This window comes from Benincasa hispida, chromosome 9, assembly GCF_027475165.1.
Source record: "Benincasa hispida cultivar pf3 chromosome 9, pf3_genome.v1.1, whole genome shotgun sequence".
Taxonomy (NCBI): domain Eukaryota; kingdom Viridiplantae; phylum Streptophyta; class Magnoliopsida; order Cucurbitales; family Cucurbitaceae; genus Benincasa; species Benincasa hispida.
The window spans coordinates 45,682,607-45,706,146 of NC_143486.1; the positions used below are offsets into that span (position 1 = coordinate 45,682,607).

Genomic DNA, 23,540 nt, shown 5'->3' on the forward strand with positions numbered 1-23,540 from the left:
TTAGAGGGAATCATGTTGGTTATCTTATTAGGAAGGATCCACTAGTCAAGTGGTAGATACACATTCGACAAAATTCCTTTACCTCCATATTTTCCATCATTGGAGGTGAGTGTTACATACAATGATATGGCCACATGAACACTACAATTTGCTCATTGTTTGGGGCCAAGGCAATGTCAAAACTTAATGAATCTATAAATGAATGCTCAAGACAGCTGCAGCAAAAATCTGTCTTAAATTGCCCTAATATGAGATATTGCCTTCCTTCCCATTGCAAGTGATAACCAGTGCTCATATATGGTTTTATAATACCTCGAACATTAGATCGTAACCATATTTGTGTTTATTCCCTATCTTCTCTGTAATGAAATAGATTGAACCTGTGATGAGCGGGAACCATCGACACCCCGCTTAGCCTACAGATTATGAAATGTTTTGGTCCAGTGCTCACATATGGTTTGGTTTAACCTGTACAAATTCTTCAAGGGCTTGGTGTGTTGGGATTATCAACTATCTCCAGGCTCTACTTTTTTTACCTGAAATATCCAGTAAAGGAAACAAAAGGATGAGCAACCTAGCTATAATGGACTTAGAATGAAGAATCACATACGAAAAAACTCTCGAACATTGGAGTAGGTTTCAATTATGTTTCTAATTTTCTTTTTTAAAAATTCACTTTAAATTGTAAACTTGTATGACAATTTATGTGTAAAAATTGAAATTATACGTGATTTTAACAAAGTTTTTAAAGATGAAATAAATGGTAAAAAGAATCTAAATCTTTTATACAGTTGTAAACAATATCACATATGCCCTTCTAATTTTATTACATCAACTACCATGAAAGTTGAAAATATATTTTTTTTTAACAATTTGGAAACTCAAAGTTATTTTTTAGAACAAATTTCAAATTGCAAGGATAAAAACCAAATTTATATCACGTATGCCCTAATTTTATTACATCAACTACCATGAAAGTTGAAAAGATATATTTTTTTTGAATAATTTGGAAATTCAAAATTCCGTCCCCGCGGGGGAAATGGGTCCCCACAGGGACCCATCCCCGAAATATATATATATATATATTAAAAAATTTAATCGGGGCGGGGGCAGGGACGAGGACGAAGCGGGGATACCCTCCCTGTCCCTGCCCCGTCCTCGACCGAGGACCCGATTAGGATCCCCGGTTTGACCCCATCCTCGGTCAAACCGGGGATTTCCCGCCCCGATCGGGGCGGGGATCAACAGAGATTTTTGCCAACCCTATCGGGGCAGGGATCCACAAAGATTTTTGCCAACCCTAGTCTAGAGACATAATTGAAAGTTTGGTCATAAGTATGTTTTTTTATAAGAAACAAATTTCATTGATGTATGAAATTTACAAAAAAAGGTCGAAACCCAAGCCAAAGGAATTACAAAAGAGATGAAAGGGTCTATGACTTGAAAGGAGAATTGCATTTACACCAACTCATAGCATGAAAGATAATGAGTTCAAAAAAAATATCAAAAGAGCTTCGACAATTGTTCCTTTCCTTCCAAGTATTTCCTAAGAAAGCACAAATCAAATGCATCTTGATGAGCTTCTTGATTTTGGTAAAAGGATGACCAATGAAAGTGTCCGTTAGGCACTTTTAGTGTCCTTTGGAAGAGCAGTGCACCAACCAAAGGATGAGAACATCACATTCCAAAATCTCCCGACAAAGTGACAATGGATGAAAAGGTGGCTAGTAGATTCATGTCCAGACTTGCACATGATGCAACAGTGGGGAGATAGGGTCATGTGGGGAAGATGTCTCTGTAACTTGTCACAAGTATTGATGGTATTGTGACTAACTTCCCAGATGGCAGCATAAAAGGGATGGTTAGAGGAATCTGGATCGGCTCCCAGTCTGCGAGATAGGGATTTTGTGAAGGACACGGAAGTGTCTGGTTGCCAGAGCCAAACATCCTTAGTATTGGATAGGTGGACACCATTGATGGTGTTCATAAAATCAAGCCATCCATCAATCTTTTCCTCCATGAGGTTTCTTCTAAAATAAAGAGACCATCCCTGTCTAGCATCCCACATATCCTGTACACCATTGATGGTGTTCATAAAATCAAGCCATCCATCAATCTTTTCCTCCATGAGGTTTCTTCTAAAATAAAGAGACCATCCCTGTCTAGCATCCCACATATCCTGTACAGAGGGCATTTATGAAAAGATAAAGAGAACAATTGGGGGTAAGTCTCATTGGGAGGAGAAGCTCCAATCCATCTGTCAAAAGTCTCATTAGGAAGAGAAGCTCCAATCCATCTGTCAAACCAGAAAGATGTGTTTTTCCCATTTCCCACTTCTATGGTAACCTTTTTTTTAATGGGGCTCATTTGCATCAAGATGGCACTCCATGGTAAGTCTCATTGGGAGGAGAAGCTCCAGTCCATCTATCAAACCAAAAAGATGTGTTTTTCCCATTTCCCACTTCTATAGTAACCTTTTCTGTAATGAGGCTCATGTGCATCAAGATGGCACTCTATGGTCCTTTGATGTAAGCGAGGAAATTAGTATTAGGCCAAGACTTTGTAAAAGTCACCCCGTACTTAGCATCCACAACCTGATTGTTCTCATTGTTCTCCCAATGAGACTTACCATGGAGTGCCATCTATCAAACCAGAAAGATGTGTTTTTCCCATTTCCCACTTCTATAGTAACCTTTTCTGTAACGAGGCTCATGTGCATCAAGATGGCACTCTATGGTCCTTTGATGTAAGCGAGGAAATTAGTATTAGGCCAAGACTTTGTAAAAGTCACCCTGTACTTAGCATCCACAACCTGTTTCCACAAAGCCTCATCCTCGTGATAGTATTTCCAAACCCATTTAGCAAGGAGAGCGCGGTTTTTATCAGCCATGCTTTGTAACCCGAGACCCTCTTTAGCCTGAGTCTTGATGATCTTTTCCCATCTAACAAGATGTGAACCACGGTTTGATGAGACACCCTCCCAAAAAATTCTGATTTTGGCTTACCAATTAGATGAAGTCCAAGGTAAGTACATGGCCAAGGACTCAATCTGCAATTAAACTTCCTAGCAATCTGTTCGAACTCATCAGTGGATGTAAAAATACCCAATAATTCAGTCTTGTGATTTATGTGAAGTCTTGAGGCCCTCTCAAATGAGTCAACAAGATCGAAAAGATTGTGTAGCGAGTCATCATTATTATCAGTGAAGAGGATGGTGTCATCAACAAAGAGAAGATGATGCACCTGTAGGGAGCTTGTCCCCAAGCTAAAGCCTTTTATCTAACCCTTGTTACTAGCTTCATTCATCGTTCTACTGAAGCAATCTATAATGATGACAAACAGGAAGGGAGACAAGGGATTGTCTTGTCTAAGGCCCCTCAAAGCACAAATCTTACCTCTAGGACGTCGGACGACCATTAATCATAATAGAGAAGTCTGCCAAGGAGATACAGCCACTATTCCATTTGCGCCAAGTAGTGCTGAAGCCTTTTGCTTGTAGAATAAGGTCAAAAAAATCTCAGTCCACTTTATCAAAAGCTTTCTCAATATCAATCTTGACCAGAAGCCCCTATTTTTGTTTCCTGACATATTCTTCAATAATCTCATTCCCAATCAAAGATGCATCAAGAATCTGCCTTCCCTCAATGACAGAACCTTCTTGAATCTCTCTTAAAGAACTCTAGCAATGATTTTGTTTTGACAAGAAATGAGACTTATGGGTCTATAGTCACCCATAGATCGAGAGCGTTAGCCTTTTTTGGGATAAGACAAGTATATGTTTCATTCAGACTTGCGTTGATAATACCTTCCTTAAAAAAGTCTTGGAACACACTCTTGATATCTTTCTTGAGGATATTCCAATATTTTTGGATTTGTTCGATCCAAGATTCTAATAGCAACCAATATCTCCTATTCCGTGAAGGGAAACTCGAACTCATTTGCCTATAAAGGGGTTACGGGATCCCACTGTTCAATCGAGGGCAGATGTTTATGGCCATTATCTTTCGTGTAGAGAGCTTCATAGAAAGAAACAAATTAAGCCACAATATCCTCTTCAGTGAGGAGGCTGGTCCCATTCCTAGATAATATCTCCATCACTGTGTGTTTTCTCTTCTTTGCAATCATGAGAAGATGGAAGTAAGAAGAGTTCATATCTCCATCTTTTAACCACCTGTGCATACGTTTTTGTCTCCAAGAAATTTCTTCCTTTGTGTTGATGGATATGATCTGAACCTTTAACTGTCTCCTTTTTTGCATGTAGGATGGGTTGAAAGGGCCAAGATCCTCCAATGTGTCTAAGCCAGCGAGATAAAAATAACTGTTTTTTCAAGAATGTCATGCACTCGAAAGTGGATTTGTTCCATTCCTTAACAACCCTTGACAACCTTCAACTTTTGGATAATACCATGGGTCGCCTAGTCAATCAAAGGATTTCCTCTCCACCAGTTTTTAATCGAAGGAAGAAAAGAACTATGCTCCATCCATATATTCTCAAAACGGAAAGTTGCAGGACTCAATTTGATAGATCCTAGTTGAAGCAAAATCGAAAAGTGGTAAGATGTAGGCCTATTAAGCCTTCTCACTGTGGCCTCTTTGAATTTTGTCAAAATGGGATCTATTACTAGAAATCTATCAACGAGGGTCAACATTGGGGGATCTCAACCGTTAGACCATGTGTAAAGACCGTTATTGACAGGCAGATCAATGAGGCTAAGGCAGTCAATGAAAGAGCTAAACTATCACATGCTGCTAATGATTGGTCTGTCTCAAGATTTTTCATTTCTCCACCTGGATACATTAAAGTCACCTCCTAAATCCATGTGTTCATACACAAAGCAGACAAGTCATCCAATTCTTGCCAAAATGAAGGCCTGTACTGTTTAGACCCCTGTCAACCAAAAACTAAAACCATCAACAATAGAAATGAGAATGGTTAAAGTATTGACCTTTGGTGATATTCGAGATAGAGAAAGTTGGATCATTCCACATGATGAGAATACCACCCGATGAGCCATTTGCTTCAAGGAAAGTCCATCCAATATTGCGTGAGCTCTGAATAAATTGTATAAGCAATCAATCAAACTAGATAGTCTCTGTCTCCTAGAAGATAACAATGGTTGGGTTGCGTTTCACAATTTCCTTTTTAATGAGGGCCCGTTTTTCCCATTCCTTAAGGCTTCTGACATTCCAAGAGATGATGATCATAATAAAGAAGGATGCCCGCCAGTGTATGAGGAGGAAGCAAACTTGTCATAATTGATAGAGGAATGAAGACCCGCCAATTCCCTGTTGAGTTGTTTTTGTTTTTTTGGCGTTTTATGATTCTTCTTTACTGCAGGCATAGCCATAATACAAAGCTTTTTTTAAAAAAGCCATGGAGGAGAAACTTTAGATAATGACTTGGATCCTCGATACTGTCTTCTAAGTCTTGAGTCCACGAAAGAGTTTTCTTCGTGGTCGGGTGGAGTAATGTGCTCGGCTTCCATCGATGCTTGTCTGACAATTGAACCCTGTATCAAGAGGGGCGATGAAGGTGGGAGAGAGGGGGATTTTTGGTGAGAGACATGGGGCTTGAGAGGTAGTTGTCTATATTGATGTCCTCAGAGAGCGAAGGATTTGTGGAAAATTTATTACCCGGCACACGATGAGAGTATAGTTTTCTTTAATGGTGATGGATTGGGAATTTGGGACGGTAACAGTAATGGATGGATCGGGAAGGGCGGATGTGGAAGAAAGGGTTGGTTTGTTTGGGTTGGGGTGAGACGTAGGGCTTTTTGGTTCCTGAAGAGGTGTTGGGCTTTTTGGTTGAGTCAATGAGCTTTTGGGAGGTGTTAAATTATGGTGGGCCGATGGATCGATGAGTGGTTCAGAATGGGTTGGTGGGCTTTTTGGAGAAATAAGTTGGGTCGATTGGGAGGATGGATCCGATTCAGAAGAAAGCGTGGTAGGGTCCTATTTGGTAGAAAGGGGTAAGGGGTAAGATGAGGGTCAAGGTGATAAGTAATTTGAATAAGGTTAAATTATAAATTTCGTCCCCATGGTTTGAAAAAAGTTAGAAACTAGTCTTTGTGGTTTTAAAAATTAGACACTAAACCACCCACCTAACCTTACAACATTTGTGGTGTGAAACCAAGGGTCTAATATTTTGAATCAATGAATCTCCCCTCAAAATGAGGGAAGAGGCTTTATTTATAGAGGAGGATTACAAGTTTGTTCAAAACTAACAAACTAACTATAGCTAATTAAAGAAGTAAATCTTCTAGTTACATCAAATCCTAACAAACTAACTATAGTTAAAGTCAAAACTCAAATCCTAACAAATTAACTACAGTTAAAGTCAAAACTAACAAACTAACTAGAGCTAATTAAAGAAGTAAATCTTCTAGTTACATCAAATCCACCCCCTCAAGATTGGACTCGTCCGCGAGGCAATTAGGATGCTAAATGGAAGCTGTCCGGAGCAAAATAAGGCTTCAAGTCAGCCACGTTGAATACTGGATTGATGTGCAAATCTGTTGGTAATTCAATGTGGTATGCATTGGTGCCATATTTCTCTAATACTTGAAATGGTCCAAGTTGTCTATCTTTCAATTTGTTGTACATACCAGTAGGAAATCGAGCTTTGCATAGATGGATCATTACTAGGACTCCTACCTCAAAATTAACTTCTTTTCTAGACTTGTCTCTGTCTTCTTTGTAAGACAAGGTAGTCTTCTCCAAATGATCATGGACTTCTTGATGAAGCTTTTGAATTCTTTCAGCCATACTTTCAGCCTCAATGCTAACATCCACTACAGAAGGCAAGTTAGCAAGGTCAAAAGTTAGTCTTGGAGTTCTGGTGTATACAACTGTAAAGGGGTATCTTTCTGTTGATCTATTCTTCATATTATTAAAGGCAAACAGGGTAAGGGACAAATCCCATTGTTTCAGGTTTGAGTTCTTAGACAACGTATAAGATTTCCCAATGTTCTGTTGGTAACTTCTGTCTGCCCATCAATTTGAGGGTGTGAGGTAGTGCTAAACTTCAATGTTGTATCAAACTTCTTCCATAGTGTACGCCAAAAATGGCAAAGGAATTTGACATCCCTATCAGATACAATGGACTTGGGCACTCCATGAAATCGAACAATCTCTTTAAAGAAGAGATTGGCTATATAAACTGCATCATTTGTCTTTTTGCAAGCAAGAAAGTGAGTCATTTTACTGAAACCGTCCACTATCACCATTACTGCATCATACCCTCGTTGGGTTTTTGGAAGACCAAGTACAAAGTCAGCTGATAAGTTTTCCCAAATGGTTGTGGGAATAGGTAATGGCGAATATAGACCCGCATTAGTGCTTGTGCCTTGTGCTTTTTGACAGATAGAACATCTCTTAACAAAGTTATTTGTGTCCTTCCGAATTTATGGCCAATAAAAACGAGCAGTCACTAGTTCAAAAGTTTTATTTTGACCAAAATGTCCAACCAATCCTCCCGAGTGTGCTTCTTTTAGAAGAGCTTCTCGAAGGGAAGTGTGTGGAATACACAATTGCTCTCCCTTGAATAAGAAACCATCCACTATATGAAAATCATTAGTCTTTATAAAGTGGGCACAATTATACCATATCTCAGCAAAATCAACATCTTCTTTATATAAGCATGGGAGATGAGAGAAAGCAGTTACTTCGGTGGCTAAGATAGTAAAAAGAGAAATCTTTCGACTCATCAACTACTTTATTCTCCTTGCCTTATTGGTGTTTGATCACAAAGTCAAACCTTTGAATGAAGGAAATCCACCGTGCGTGCATACGACTGATATTCTTTTGAGATTGCAGGTACTTCAACGAAAAGTGATCCGTCAACAAGAGAAATTCTTTAGAAAGAAGATAGTGCTCCCATTGTTTCAAAGCTCTAACAAGGGCATACAATTCTTGTTTATAAGTAGTCCAGTTCTACCTTGAGTTACTGAGTTTTTCACTAAAGAACTCAACAGGGTGTCCTTGTTGTGATAATACACCTCCAATGCCCACTCCACGGGCATCCACGGCTACTTCAAATGGTAAAGAGAAGTCTGGTAGCTTAAGAATAGGGCTGGAACTCAACTTTCCTTTGATACATTCAAAGCTACTGTGTTGTTTCTCTCCCCAATGGAAACTGCATTTCTTTAGACCATTAGTAATAGGTGCTATGATAGAGCTGAAATTCTTGATAAATTTTCTGTAAAATGAAGCCAAACCAAGGAAGACTTGAATGTCTTTTACTGAGCATGGAGTTGGCCATCGGGTAATAGCTTCAATCTTCTTTGGGTCAACTTTAATTTGATTGTGACCAATTAAGAAGCCAAGAAATGTAATTTCCTTTACTAGAAAAAGACATTTCTTATGATCGATATAGAGCTTGTCGGTTGTTAATGCTTGAAAAAGGCTTCGAAGATGTTGTAAATGCTCCTCAATGTTCCTGCTATACACCAAAATATCGTCGAAATACACTACGATAAATTTGTTAAGGAAATGATGGAGTACTTGATTCATGAGTCTCATGAAAGTGCTTGGAGCATTTGATAGCCCAAAGGGCATGGCTAGCCATTCGAACAATCCTTCATTGGTCTTGAAAGCCGTCTTCCATTCATCACCCGATCGTATTCTTATTTGGTGGTATCCACTCTTCAAATCCACCTTAGAAAAGATCAATGCTCCTCCAAGTTGGTCAAGTAGATCACTTATACGAGGGATTGGAAAACGGTATTTCACGGTGATGCCATTAATGGCTCGGCTCTACTGTCTACACACATTCTCCAGCTTCCATCTTTCTTTGGAGTTAGTAGGGCCGAGACTACACACGGGCTTAAACTTGGTTGAATGTGCCCTTTGTTGAGTAACTCCTCGATGTGTTGGTGAAGGATTTCGTATTCCTTAGGACTCATTCTATAGTGAGGCAGGTTTGGTAGTGTAGCTCCCGGGATTAGGCCAACGTGGTGTTGAATATTTCTCAATGGGGGGCAGCCCCTCGAGTTCTCCTTTAAGGAGAGGGAATTCATCAAACAATTCTTGTATCACCGGAGGGTTCCCATTCTCTTGTATTTCCTCGAACTTATCAACAATAACAAGTCCTAATATATCTTCTTCTCTTTCTTTCATCAAAGTTTTGCCACTAATTGTTATAAACAAATGGCTGTTGTCTTCCTTTTTCACCTTTACGCCTTTATCATTCTTCTTGTTTGGTGGAAGTAAGACCACTTTCTTGCCCATCCAATTAAACTCGTATGTATTCCCCTTATGTAAGGTTCGAGTATCATATTGCCATGGTCTCCCTAATAATATGTGACATACATCCATTTCCAATACATCACATACTATTTGGTCCTTGTAGCTATTACCAATTGAAAAGGGAATGGTGCAAATTTCACTTACTTGTGCCTTACCACCTTTCTTTACCCATGCTATTTTGTATGGGTTTGGATGAGTCTCCACTTTGAGATTTAGAGCCGCCACTAGCTTTTTGAAGACAAAATTCTCACTACTTCCACTGTCTATGATGACATTGCATACCTTGTTGTTGATTGTACACCTTGTTTTGAAAAGACAATGCCTTTGGGGGTTCAAATCCTCTTTAGGAGTGATTAACATTCTTTGGAGAACAAAAGAGAGTCTATCACCGTCATCCGGTTCAATGAACTCGACTTCCTCATCTTCTTCTTCACTGTTTTCAGCCATCATTTCTTCTTCCTCTTCTATGTAAGCTACTGTTTTTCGTTGGGGGCTTGCATTAGATAGATGACCAACTTGGCCACATCGAAAGCATTTGCCCAAAGAAGGCCTATTGTAGGGATTTTGAGCTCTCTTCTTGAATGTGGTCTCGGTCTTCTTCTCTTCACTTCCTTCTTGATTTTCCTTATCTCTGTCTTTGGTCAAGGCCGGTGGATTTGGAGAATTTGGTGCTTTACATGCAGCACTAACCCTTTTGCTTGTGGAGGCTTCCCAAGCGGACCTTCTTGATGAATTCTTGACTCGGATTTCGTTCATCTCCTCCACGGTTTCAGCAAAAGAGATAACTTCAGTAAAAGAGTGGAAAGGTTGTAGTTTTACTTTTCTTTGATATCCATGTGTAGACCTCCAATAAACCTTGCAATCAAATGTTGCCACCCTCCATAAGGTTTGTTCTTGCTCTTAGTCGATGGAATTCTTCAATGTAATCAACCACTGATCGTCCTCCTTGTCTACAATTTTCATATTGACTATACAAGGTTTGTTCGTAATTAGGAGGTAGGAAGCGTTCCTTCATTAACCCTTTCATCTTCTCCCACGAATGAATTGGTCTCAATTCTTCTCCGATTGATCTCAAGTTGATCCCACCAAGCCAAGGCGCCAGCTTTTAACTTTAGTGCCACGAGATGCACTTTCTTGTGCTTAGGAGTGTTCATGTATGTGAAAAAATTTTCTGTGTTCTTGATCCAATCAAGAAATGCTTCAATGTCTCGCTTCCCATCGTAACTTGGCAAGTCAATTTTCATCTTGAAATCATTGTCCACACGTCTCTCGCCCCTTCCTCTTCTTGGCACAAAGAATTATTATTCTTGATCATATTCACTAGATGAATCCCAATCTTGGTTTTCTTGATATCTTTCTTGGCCAATTGGTTATCTTCTTAGATTTTAATGGTGCTATCTTTGAATTCTTGGATGTCTTTCTTGAAATATTTCTTGCTGGTTTTGGCCATTTCTTGCCCATCCGCCGCCTCTTCTTCCTCTTCCTCCCCATACAGCTGGTTGAATATTCTCTTGATTTTGAGGTGCGGTTGCAAGCATTTCAACTCTTCTAGCAAGGGTTTCCATGCTTTCTTGAAGGTTTGTTAAGGTGCCATGAATTCCCTCCAATGAGTTCTCAACGGACAGCAAGCGTCGGGTTGAGGTTCTTGGAGAGAGGGTGGGAGTATCTTCCACCTCTTGTTCTTGCCCGTGAACATCTCCTTCGATTGGTTGATGGGATCTCCTTCCCGCCATCGGTTCCTAAATCTTGGAGTGCTCTGATACCAATTTTGGTGTGAAACCAAGAGTCTAATATTTTGAATCAATAAATCTCCCCTCAAAATAAGGGAAGAGGTTTTATTTACAGAGGAAGATTATAAATTTGTTCAAAACTAACAAACTAACTATAGCTAATTAAAGAAGTAAATCTTCTAGTACATCAATTTGGGTGTCAAGGAAACTTGCAGGATATTAAATTCTAGGTAGGTGGCCACCATGGATTGAAAAGCCATGACCTCTTAGCCATTTATCAAGGGGATGTTCCCTTATTTACCACTAGGCCAAGCTCATGATTTGGCTGCTAGATAGAATTGTGTTCTCAGCTTCTCTAAATGAGCTAGATCAAACCCTATGAAAATTCTCTCTTTCTGCTCAAGCCAATAGGAATTTCACCAAGCCAGAGGTCGTTTGTTCTGTAATTGTTTTAATCAGTAATATTATTTATTAAAGTATACATAAAGAAATAAATATTATCAAAACGCTAGTAATATGTATTAAAACAAGGGGTATAGAAACTGGCAAAGGATCAACATTTACCTCTGCAGGCGGCTTCTAGCTGCTTTTCAGGTCCTTCCGCACATAAAGCTATTAAGGAAGGCATCCAATTTAACCAACCAGAACGCAAGAGCAGAGGTTGTTTGGGGTAAGGACTCAAAAGACGCTAAAGTATCTAGAATACCAACTGAAGAACCTTCTGCGAGATCATAGAACCAATCCTCATTGATGGCACCAACAAAATCAGCAACCACCTGTTATAATCAAAAACCAAATTATATTTACTGCATATTAATACTACAATTCCTAATGACTACAAGCACAAACAAAAAGGACTTATAACAAGAAATGTTAAAAATATAAGCCAATATCAAAAACCAGAAAAAATTAAAAAACCTGCATAAGTTCTGGCATGGAGGAAGTACGCCTGAGCCGTTTGATCCATAACTTATGAGCAGATGTAGTCCAAGCTCCAACCATAGTGCCCTCAGGCATTATAGACTACAAGAAAAAGAGACGGAAGAAATGATTTTCAAACCACTAGCAAGTAGTTAAACACATCAACTGAAACATAAAAGCACCTTCCAAGTGCGTGGAATTGCAAACAGAAATATTCGGAAACGTGGAAAGCAAAAACAAACTAAAGAATGCTTGGGAGGCTCTCTTATCATAGTCTTCTGTTTTCGCTCTCTTATCATAGTCTTCTGTTTTCTTTCTAGCCTTTGGGAGGGGCTACCGTCTACCCTGGCCCTAAGATGGTTCTACTTTTTGCAGTAATATATTGTGCCATATCCTAGAACACAACATCAGTTATACCAATGACAATCTTTTAATGAAATATACGATCCCAAAAATTAAAAATATAAAAAGCCAAAAAGGAAAAATAAACCGACTTTCTTCCCAAGTTGTAGATAGAAGTCATGTCAGTAACACCTCCAGAAAAAGAGAATACTTGAAAACTAGTTCTTTCTTTTTTCTTTTTACCTTTTCTTTTTTAGTTGAGAAATATGAAAAAAAAAATGTACAAGAACATATAAAAAATAAGGCTGCCAAAAGAAGCCTCTACTCCAATTACACGAAAGGATCCCAATCTAAAAATGAGAATAAGCTGGACTTTACAAAAAGCTCGATAAACAGACACCCAATAACGAGGGGTTAACTCCCAAAGCACAACTCCAAATCTCTCACTCTCTTCAAGAATCCTAATGTTCCACTCCTGCCAAATCCCCAACAAAATGGCAGAAAAGCACGCCTGCCACATAACTCTCTCTTTATCACAAAAAGGAGGGTTTAGAAGCACCTCCTCGATCATGGAGTAACAACCTCTATTATTATTAACCAACACAACACCAAAAATTCTGAAAATCCGACTCTCAAAGGAGAAAAAAGGAGACATCCCATGGAAGATGGTTGAGATCCTCTTCCTAGAGCGCACCATTGGGGTGCAACACAAAAGAAAAATGTCTTTGGAGACGATCATGCATCTTCACTCTCCTATGCAAAACTTGTCAAGCAAAGAATTTAACTTTCTTTGAAATTTTAACCTTCCAAAGAGAGAGCAGATGCATCTAAGAAGGAGAAGTGAAGCAAAGAAAAATGAAAAAGGAATGCAAGAGAAACCCTTAAAAGGTTAAGGGATCCAACACCTAAAATACCTTCTCCCATGACAGATCCCTTAGTCAGAAACAATAATAAGGAAGGCCAATAACTGCCTCTCGTTCGGTAAGGAGATGATGAAACCAAAGGGAAAGCAGTGAGGGAGAATCAGAAGAGGTAAGACATTCATCCTCTTATCTAACAGAAGATAAAGCTGTGGAACCAAACACAAAGGAATGGAGGAGCATGGTGGGGCCCATCTCGTCAAGTGGGAGGTTTTGTTAAAATCAATCGATCTTGGAGACTTGGGCAGTAGCAATCTGAGATCACATATTGAGGCTTTTTTGGCAAATTGGTTGTGACGTTTCTTCACAGAGTGAAATGCTCTGTGGTGTAAGGTTATTGTGAACAAATATGAACCGGGCGTTTTTTTGTGGTTTTTAAGTTGTAGGATTAACGATTCAAGAAAACATCCTTGGACTATTGCTTCGGACTTTCCTTTGTTCTCTCAACTTATTAAATGGTCGGTGGAGGATGGCTCAAATACTTGAAAACTAGTTGATCATCCAAAAACACACTGAAATCCGACACAAGCATAAGCTTACAGAGGGACACCTGCTGACCTTTTTAAATTAGAACCACATAGTGCATCTTCCCATGATACTAAATAATGCTCAGATCATACTTTTAGCTTGGCCTCGATGAAGGCATCTTCAACTATAAAATTTTCGTTTCTTAGTTGAGATAAATTTCAAACACTAGGGAGAGACTTTTGTATTATCCCCTTCGTATATACTTACTAACTTACAGATGAACTTTTGGTGTATCTTTAAGATACGGACCAATACCAACAGAACAATTATATATATTTAATATCTAAACCAATTTTATTTTTTTATGGCCACACACCAAACAACCTATTTGTGGTTTCAACTTTCATACATAAATAGGATTGGACCTTTTGCCACAGTTCCCTTGACATGCAAACCATCCTAATGAAAGAAATATTTCTTATAAAAAAATAAGAAAATAAAATGAAATACCTCGATTGCATGAACTCCAGCTTTCAATGCTTGGAACTGTGATGATAAAACTTTATGCTTTGGAAATACATCATCATCCTCTTTTACTCGACAAGTTGCCCTATGAATGGTATATCTTTCCTCCACGTTGAGGTCAAGCTCAAAGGTAATATGGCAAACTTTACAATGTTTCTCATCCCTCCAATACAAATCATGGCAACTTTCACATCTAGCAAGTGAATCATGATAAGACCTTCTACCATGCCTTACAGCATAAAGTGCATGGTAGAAGAAATTCCACACCCATGAATCAAATGCCTGGAGACGACTCCAGCTTTGCTCTTCTGCTTCTCCCTTTCTTTTAGCTTCAAGAACTATAGCACTACTTAAACGCAACGGATCACCAGTAATCTCAGCTTGATTTAGGCTATTGTCGACATCAGACACAGGAGAATAACTGCTTTCTCTAATCCTATCCGTATCGGATTGTTCAGACTGTGTAAAGCTCCTGCTCACAAGATTCCTAGTGCTATTATTTTTCATGGCTTCACATAGAAATGCCATACGGTTCTCTAGAGATTCAATGAGGAAAGCTTCCCGCTTACCTCTATCATCCAACACAGATAACAAGGCACACAAAGCCTACATTAGGAATAGAAAACAGAACAATAATTAATATTGAATCTATGATAGGGAAACTTGACATAAAATTGTCAGGATATTACCTCTTTTGTATCAATCACTTCCCAATGGCCATCCTCTGAAGATTCAAAATAAACCCTCCTATGACCAGGATCAGATGCATTACAAGGACCAAGAAAAAGCCAGTATCTGTTGTACCTACGATCAGAACCTAAAAAGATAGATTGCATTGGATGCAAGTAAATAGCATTTTTCATCTTGTCTGCACCCGTTCCTTGACCTGCTGAATTCTCTTGAAACTTTGAGATTGCTGTTGCCGAATCGATAGGATGATGTTCCAATGAAGCGTATCTGACACTTGCACCATACAACTGTCCTGAACTAGTCAAGAATGACCTGGACAGGTTGTGTCCCCTGACAGAAGACTTCTTTATTTTTGCTCCAGAACCATAATGTCGAGTGTTGGAAGCATAATCAACAATGCCACAGGATGTAGATGTACCCTATCATATTGAAAAGTCTTAGAGTACAACACCTTAAACTATGAAACAACATACCAAAGAAATATAAAAAAGATAGGCTTCTAAGTATCACTGCCCACAAGCACCAAGGTATAATAGAATAAAGTAGCCTCGAAAACTGTCCCTGCAGGCTGCAATGAATAACTTCTTCTCCCAGATAAAAATAAATTTTCATATAGGAGGCAGAGTAGATGTTCTTTAATTTTCTAAATATCAGAAAGATTCTTAGAGAAAAATCTCACGAAGGTAAAAACAGATTTTGAACTTAGGATATAAATACAAACACTCATCAATATCTTTCACAATTTACCAAATATCACAAAATTATGATGTAAACATGAAAATACTAGGAAAAAAGACCCTTACAAGATAGAATAATGTACCTTTGGCCTAATACTTGATCCGTAAGAAAGAAGATCAATTAAAGCCACCAATGCATTCAACTTCTCTTCAACGCTTAATCCTGAATATTCATCTTCCATCAGTCCTAACAGCCATGCTTCACCTGGATGGCTTACATCAATCTCTGTGGAAACAGTCGGATTTTCGTTTTTGGATTTCTGAATCTTAAATCTTTGAGAACACAATTTTTCTGAATCACATTCAGAATCATAACTACTGCTGCATATTGATGTACTAGCTGCTATATCATCTACACTTCCAAAATCAGTGTCCGACTGACATTCATCAACATCCATTGAAGCAGAACTAGGCCGGAGACGGTATGCAGATGAAGATATCTTTTCAAATAAAGTTATATCACTGGACAAAGTGGAACATATTTGACGCTCCAGTTCTTCAGTAGTGCCAGCAACATTCAGATCAACAATCTTCAAGACAAGAGCGATGTCAAATTCCACTTTTTTAACAAGTATAATAATAATGACAATGAAGTGATCCACATTTGTCTCAAAATTGTTATATACCTTTGACTCCCTTGTCAAATCAGAAACTTTGATCCCATTGTTTCCTTTCTCTGATAAAATTATAAATAATTCACCCTTCAAAGTTCCACGTTGCACACCATATTTAGACATAAGGTCCCTTTCCTAGAAAAGAACAAGTATGAAGGATACTCAAGAAGGTTTACAATAAAACAGAACACGTGAACCATTCACAAAATCAAACTTGCCGACATAAGTTTATAAAAAACAGAACAAAAGGATAAGAGTGGTTCAGGTTCTGGATCTCCAGTCGGGCCGTATTTCTTAGGTTCTCTGCTTGACCTTATTTTTAAGCTGTAGGATTATTTCGATTGGATTAAAAATTGTATCGATCCAAGAGCATATTTTCCAATCTTTGCACATCTATCAAATCAAATATGATAGAAAGCTAAATGGAACCTCCATCCTTCCAAGGTTCTAATCGAGGCATTTAGGATAAAGTCAAGCTACAAAATAAAAAGCATTTTATCCCTGGGTATTATGTACTGCCAAAGCCACACAACAGCATTATATAACCAATATTCAAATCTTCGTGGCCACTTTATGGGTAATTTACTTCAGGAGTAACTGGGTGAAGATGACTCTGACTCTCCTACATAACCTATCCAATGTCCAATATCTTTTAAATTGTAGATAAGTATACAACCTATATGACTATATCAATACTAAATCTAAAAACTTCATTGAAAAAGCATGGTTACAAAACAATGCATGAACAAGCATCACATAGGACATGAACAAACCGAACTTTCATCACTGACAAGAACAAGATACCTAAATATTGAGAATAGTAAAATTGTGAAGTACTCCAACCATTTGAAACTAAGTTCCATAGGTTCCTATGAAAATATATGGAACATCTGGTGACATTGAAGCAGAAAAGTATGAAAACTGAATACCTTAGAAAGTGTTTCTTTCTGCAATGCACCTTGCTTAGAACAAAAACCAGCTGCAACCAACACTTGACGTAGTATTTCTGTCCATGTTAAAGGGTTCAATGATTTCTTCCACACCTCAAGAGCAAATTCTTGACTTCCAAGCTTCAGAATGATGAAAATGAGAGATATAAGCACATGTGCTTTCTTCATATTCATAAAAGCAATCTAAATTCATAGTGCACTAAGGAAACATGCTAATAACCAAATGTCAGCTGTTTCATTTGTTCTCAATAAAAGTTGCCCTCTTTGTCAAAGTGGCCTAAATTCAATCATGAATACTGACCGAATGAACTAAAGCAAGAAATTTGCAAGACTTGCTCAGAGGAGTCAAATATGCATTGCTAAGTTCTGCCTCAATATCACAAAATAGTAGTTTGAGAAGGGCCACGTGAATCTTTCCAAGTAAGAATGAATTCTGCAGTTGCAAGAAAAACCAAACCACAAAAAGGTGTAAATGTCAAGACACAAATTTAAAAACCCAACCAGGAAGCATTCTTATAGGAAAGGACTAGATCAAATAGAATATTTAACCTTGTCATGCAATGCTTGAGCAAACTCATCAAGGGTGAAGGTGCACGTGCCTAATGTCACAGCGTACGTACAAAGAAAACTGAAGACCTAAAAATATTAAAAACCAAAATGTTAATCTTCGCATTTCAACTGACTGGATTAACTTCCAAATGCAATCAGCATCAAGCTTTTATTTTTATTCTGTTGTTTTTTTTATAAAGAAACAAAAAATTCATTGATACACAAAAGCAAAAATAAATAAATAAATAAAACTCAAGGAAGAACAATTTTAATTGGAAGCAAGAGGAGAATCGTTACAATAATAATAACAAAATAAAATAAAAATTCTTAAGGACATACAAAAACACATTCTAATTAGAAACAAGAGGAAGAATCGTTTCAACTGACTTGAAAAACTTCCAAATGCAGTCGCACATGCTTTTATTATTATTATTATTATTCTCGTTTTTCAATAAGAAACAAAAATTTCATTGATATATAAAAATAATATAATAAGATAAAATAAAAATTCTCAAGTAAGTACAAAAGCACATTCTATTTAGAAATATGAAACGAGAGGAAAAACCGTTACAATAACTCTTTGTAATTATTTGTGCTAACTGGAGTAACTTTTTATAATGCTTTTGGTTTCTTGTTTATTAGTCATTCAATGAAATTTGTTTCTTATATTCAAAAGATAATAACAATAGAACAAATAAAAACACTACCCAATCAAAATTATGTTAGGGATGCTTAGCTTTATGGAAAGTACAAGAAATGCTACTTTTCCTTTCTTCTTTTTTGTATTGACATTCGTGAGTGTTTGAGAGAGCTTGCACACAGCTCAACTATTCTCACTGACCAATCATCTTACTATATTTAGTTGTCTAGAAAACTTATAGGATGTTAAATCGTATATAGGTGACCATCATGACTTCAACTCATTCTCTCTAAGTTGGGTTAGAAATGCTACTTTTCTAAACATGGAAATGACCAAGACTCATCTTTCAAAAAAAAAAAAAAAAAAAAAGAAAGACCAAGACTGACAGGTACTTTATGGACAATACATCCTGTTGCAAAGGAAATTAACGATTAGAAAATACCATGAAGAAGAAAATCATGGAGGTTGTGAAAAACTGCAACAGGAAGCAAAATATACATACATATAATAGGCTAAATTATACAAAATGCCCTGAGCTTTGTACTTCGTGTAAAAAATATCCTTGAACTTTCAAAAGTTTTAAAACTACCCTTAAACTTGGAAAAAAATAGTTCAAAAACACCCTTACCATTGTTTTTGATGGAGACTGTTAGTGTTTTGTATCAAATACCCTTGAACTTAAAGGAAAGTTAAAAAAAGACCCTTACTGTTAATATATAACCAGAAACCATCAATACTTCGTTGCATAAATACCTATAAACTTTTAGAAGTTGCATATACCCTTACTTAAAAGAAAAGTTAAAAATGCCCTTGCCGTTTATCTACACCTCAACACCTCTTCCATTTTCTTTCTCTCCTCTACTTCAATCTATGGCCTATCACTTCTTTATTTTCTCTGTCTTTTCCTCCCCTCTTACTCTCCTTCTTGTTAACTATTTAACCATTGGTTTATCTCATTAAAAACAATTTCCCCATTTAGTTAAGGTATATAAATTATAACAAAAAGAAAGAGGATAATGGAAGTACCAAGGGGATCTTAGGACTTATATGTTTTAACAAGATTATACGTTAGTAATTGTTGAGTATGTTTAAATAAGATTATACGTTAGTAGTTGATGAGTGTGTTTTAATAGCCAAATACAAATTTTTGTATTTGATTCTGGCTATTTATAGTTTTGGTAAGTTTTAAGGGGAGATTATTATTTTTGGAGTTTTGTGGGATTTTATGCTTTAACTTGAAGTTATAGTTTAAATTTTGTTGTGAAAAAATTGGTGTAAAAATTGAACAAAAAGAGAAAAATTAGAGTATCTATATGAAAAAGGATGATACCTATATAATTTGTTTCGAACTTAGATCTTTTCGAACTCAAGAAAACTTCAAAGAAATTGATTATTATACTAATGTTAGGTGCATTTTTAAACCCTTTTTTTTGCAAGGCTAAGAGTATTAATACAACTTTGAAAAGTTCAAGGATATTTGAAACGAGTATTAATGATTTGTATTCATATACTAACAGTAAGGGTATTTATTTAACTTTTTGAAAATTCAAGGGTATTTTTTAAACAAAACACTAATGATTTCCATCCAAAACTAACGACAAGGGTACTTTTGAACTATTTTTGAAAGTTTAAGCATATTTTTTGAACTTTTGAAAGTTCAAAAACATTTTTGAAATAGAGTACAAAGTTTAGGGGTATTTTGTATAATTTAGCCTATATAATAAATAACATTGCTAACATTCTTATCTTAATAAACCCTAAACCCTATATATTTTTATCTTAATAAGTGAAAGCAAAATAAAAAAAATAATTACTGGGCAAGGATTAAAAGGATTGCATCCCAATGGGTCCAAGGCAAAAAAAAAAACCAAATTAGTATCAATGCTAGCAAACTAAAACATTTCCGATTGAGGAGAGAATGGGGCATACTGGAGACACCTACTGCTTATTCAATGAACTAAACAGACAAGAATCAACCCCATAAATTTTAGTATGAACCTTGAATAGTTTCTTCACGATGTCTACAGATGAATCCCAAGGTTGCATGCCAAATGGCTGTTTCATCTTCACAGAATTTGGAGGAAACTTGGCCAGCATATCTGAAAATATAAAATATTATTAGAGATGGTATTCCAAAGAGCTTCGTATTTAAATAGAAACAACTTTTTCCTTCCAAAATCAATAGATATTTCATTCATTGTCATTAACTTAGAAAAGGAACAAAAATGCAACAACAGGTGGACAAGAAGTTCACCCGAGTAGCAAACAGCTCATAAAAAAGGACCAAAAGTCAAATTAAATATTGATTGTCAGGTGAGTGGCTATCATAAATTAACAGTAAAAGAAAAATATTAAAAATCAAAAGGACTTGCAAACTTTCCAGTGATACAACACCATTAGTTCGTGAGGAATTATAATAGTGGCATGTCAAAAAAAGATTAAATCTAAAGTCAATCTACCTCTTCTGACAACACAGAAATTCTTAGAACTTCTCAATTATTCACCAACTTCCCAGAAACGAAGTCTGCTAGATTGTTTTCAGTATGTCTTACTAAGCAAGTTAGCAACCATTAAGGTTAGTTTACCACAAATCTCGTCTTTCATAATCTTAAAAAATTCTCCTAAATTTCCTCAGGTTCCAAAAAAGGAAAAACTAAAAACCAGCTGGACTAAGAGTAAATTCTCCCGTGGGCTTGGGAACACTAATGAATTAACAAAAAAGATGGCCAACGGAACCAGGAAGCACCTAGTGGAAGCCAAGTATCTGTAGGAATTTTCTCCCAAAAAGCTCTACTAGAAGGTGTCCAAAAATTGAATGAGGTTCTCTCAGTAATTTTCAAAATCACACAAGTTTGCAGATTAAAACCATAGAGATGGACTCTTCGAGAATTATCCTCAGCTTCAGTCTTTTACTCAAAGATGCCATTGAAAGAAAAGTCTAAAAATGTAATAGATAAATATTGTCAGATTCTTCCAAGACCTTTACAAAGTGAGCAGCTATTGACACCATTTGTCATGAAGTGATCACAAGAACCCATAATATGTTTTCCTGCTTGCAACTCTCTCAGCTCCAACTCTTCATCATCTACCAGTATAGCAAATTGGTCTATGCATCCTTGAGATTTCACTCCTTCCCAAGCAAGTTCACAATTTTCATGGCATAATTGCTCTTGACTCTTTTCTCCATTGTGTTCCACCTGAAAGACAACAAGAACCCAAGCAAACAGAGGATGAAAAATTGCTAAGGATCCCAGCAAACAGAAATAAATGAATAATATATGTACTATACAAATTTACCCGTCTGGTTTTTATTAGTGGCTTTCTCTTTCCCTGTACTTTGGATCCCAGCCTTCCCTGATTATAAGTAGTAAACTTCCCATCAGCAACCATTTTTATTTCAGGTTACATTACAAGTATTGTAATATTCTAAATTCGATATACTGAAGTAAAAACAAAAACCAGGATTAAGAACTACTCAAGTTACCTTCACTTTAGCTTGTCGTGGTGGCCATTTTCTTTGCTGCAATGATTGTTCAGATGAAGAAGTTGAAACTGGAGATACATCCATAAATTTTCGGCGACCAAAAATTGTACCGGCGGGAAAATCCCCAGCATCAGGATTTGTTGCCTGCCACACTGTCATCAGACCTTTTCCAATACCATGAGTTTTAATCGGAGCAGCTATCTTCCCACAGCAATTTGTAGTGACTGAACTAGCTTGCTTAGAAACCTAAAATTTTACCGCACAAAAGATGTGAAAAAAATAAGGGTATGAAAGATGGCAGAAAAAAGCCGGAGCAAGGTCAATTATCATAAACATTTTGAATACCTTTCTCATTTTGGTGTCTCTTTGATTCATTTTGAAGGTAAAACATCAATTTCTTTGGTCAGCTCCCACGAAAATCATGTACAGTATAATTTTAGGGCTAGAAGCCAATGAGACATTGTCCCCCTAAATTCCATTTCTCTAGGTGGATTCTGCAAGGAAATCAAAAGGCCAACCAACCAAAAAGACTAGAACTGAGTGTTAATTAATAAATACAATCCAACCATTGTAGAGAAAGTAACAAAGTCAAAACAAATGGAAGTTGAAAATTTGGAGTTTATAGCATTCCTTGAGGCTAGCGAAAACATTCAGGTCAAAGTAAGTACAATCAAAACCAACTTTTATTAAATCCACACCACCATCTGCATATTATGACAGACAATACATCCAAAAATAGAACACAGCAAAGAAGAAAAACATTCCCAAGCAAAGGAAATCAAAAGGCAACGCAGCCGGACACAATCAATAAAATAAAAAATCAGACTCTTCAGCAACTCCATACACACAATGTGCATATTCTCCAAAAAAAAATAACAGAATAAAATCATAATTCCATATGCTGGCAACTCAGTCATTTCACAGTGCCGACCTCAGTTTCACGCTGGCGTCCCTCGCCTCAACTCCAGTGTCGGCTCCAGTCCATTATCAAGCAAGAATCCAGAAGCATAAAGAAAAGGAATTATGAAAATTACCTCTGAAACAGAAGTGCAACAGTGGTTCCTCACATGATTAAGGTTGGTTGAATTCAGTGAGTTTCCACTCTGAATGGTCGAATTGAAGCGGTTGAGAAATGAAGAGTGTGCGTGTGTGATGAAGAAAGAACAGAGTAGGAGAATTTTGAGAAAGTGAATAGTATGAGATAACAGGGTAACAAGAGTGGAAGAGAGAGAGAAGAAGGAAGTAGGGTTTTGGGTTTTACAAGAAGAAATATCTCTATGCTTTAAGCCCGTTCTGCCCGTTCTGCCCGTTCTGCCCGTTCTGCCCGGTAATTTCAACGGATTAAAGAAATATCATAACTTTATCCACGTTTGGACTAAAATACCCTGCATATTTTTTCAAAACTAGTTTTAATTTTTTGGGTTATTTAAGGTGGGTTTGAAGTTGATTTGGATAGGATTAAAGTGATTATCGTAAACGTCTTTTGTGTTTGGTAAATAGATATATGATTAAATCCATTAAAATCACAATAATGTCAAATTAATCCAATTTTATCAATTAAGGCTCGCACTTTAATTAAATTAAGAGTTAAACGGACCAGAAATTAGAAACATTTTACGTTAATCTAATCCTCACATTCAAGTCTAGGAGAATACTGTGATGACTAAATTATTAGAAAATTCTAGCTAATTAATTGATTTCTTTTTTAATCCTATATTTCATAC

At 37.0% G+C, this 23,540-nt stretch overlaps 1 protein-coding gene across 1 annotated transcript; it reads right to left on the reverse strand.

The window, feature by feature from the left end:
- On the reverse strand, nucleotides 1–23,124 carry LOC120086068 (Homeodomain-like transcriptional regulator). Its single transcript, XM_039042496.2, has 16 exons — nucleotides 22,851–23,124; nucleotides 22,162–22,310; nucleotides 21,817–22,062; nucleotides 21,630–21,686; nucleotides 21,313–21,529; nucleotides 20,331–20,431; nucleotides 17,693–17,779; nucleotides 17,445–17,576; nucleotides 17,123–17,263; nucleotides 16,206–16,328; nucleotides 15,663–16,109; nucleotides 14,842–15,261; nucleotides 14,138–14,758; nucleotides 11,895–11,999; nucleotides 11,541–11,752; nucleotides 1–536 (listed from the first exon to the last, which is right to left on the reverse strand). The coding sequence occupies exons 2-15, from the start codon at nucleotides 22,189–22,191 to the stop codon at nucleotides 11,567–11,569; spliced, it is 2,913 nt and encodes a 970-aa protein (XP_038898424.1). The 5' UTR covers nucleotides 22,192–22,310; nucleotides 22,851–23,124; the 3' UTR covers nucleotides 1–536; nucleotides 11,541–11,566.
- Between the last annotated feature and the right edge of the window lie 416 nt (nucleotides 23,125–23,540).

Excerpts from the sequence above, each read along its gene's own strand:
- LOC120086068 (XM_039042496.2), bottom strand. The coding sequence starts at position 22,191 with ATGAATCAAAGAGACACCAAAATGAGAAAG. Across the intron at positions 20,432-21,312 it reads TAGCTGCTCACTTTGTAAAG|ATATGCTGGCCAAGTTTCCT; the intron begins GTCTTGGAAGAA and ends TTATATTTTCAG. Across the intron at positions 16,110-16,205 it reads ATTTGACAAGGGAGTCAAAG|ATTGTTGATCTGAATGTTGC; the intron begins GTATATAACAAT and ends CTTGTCTTGAAG.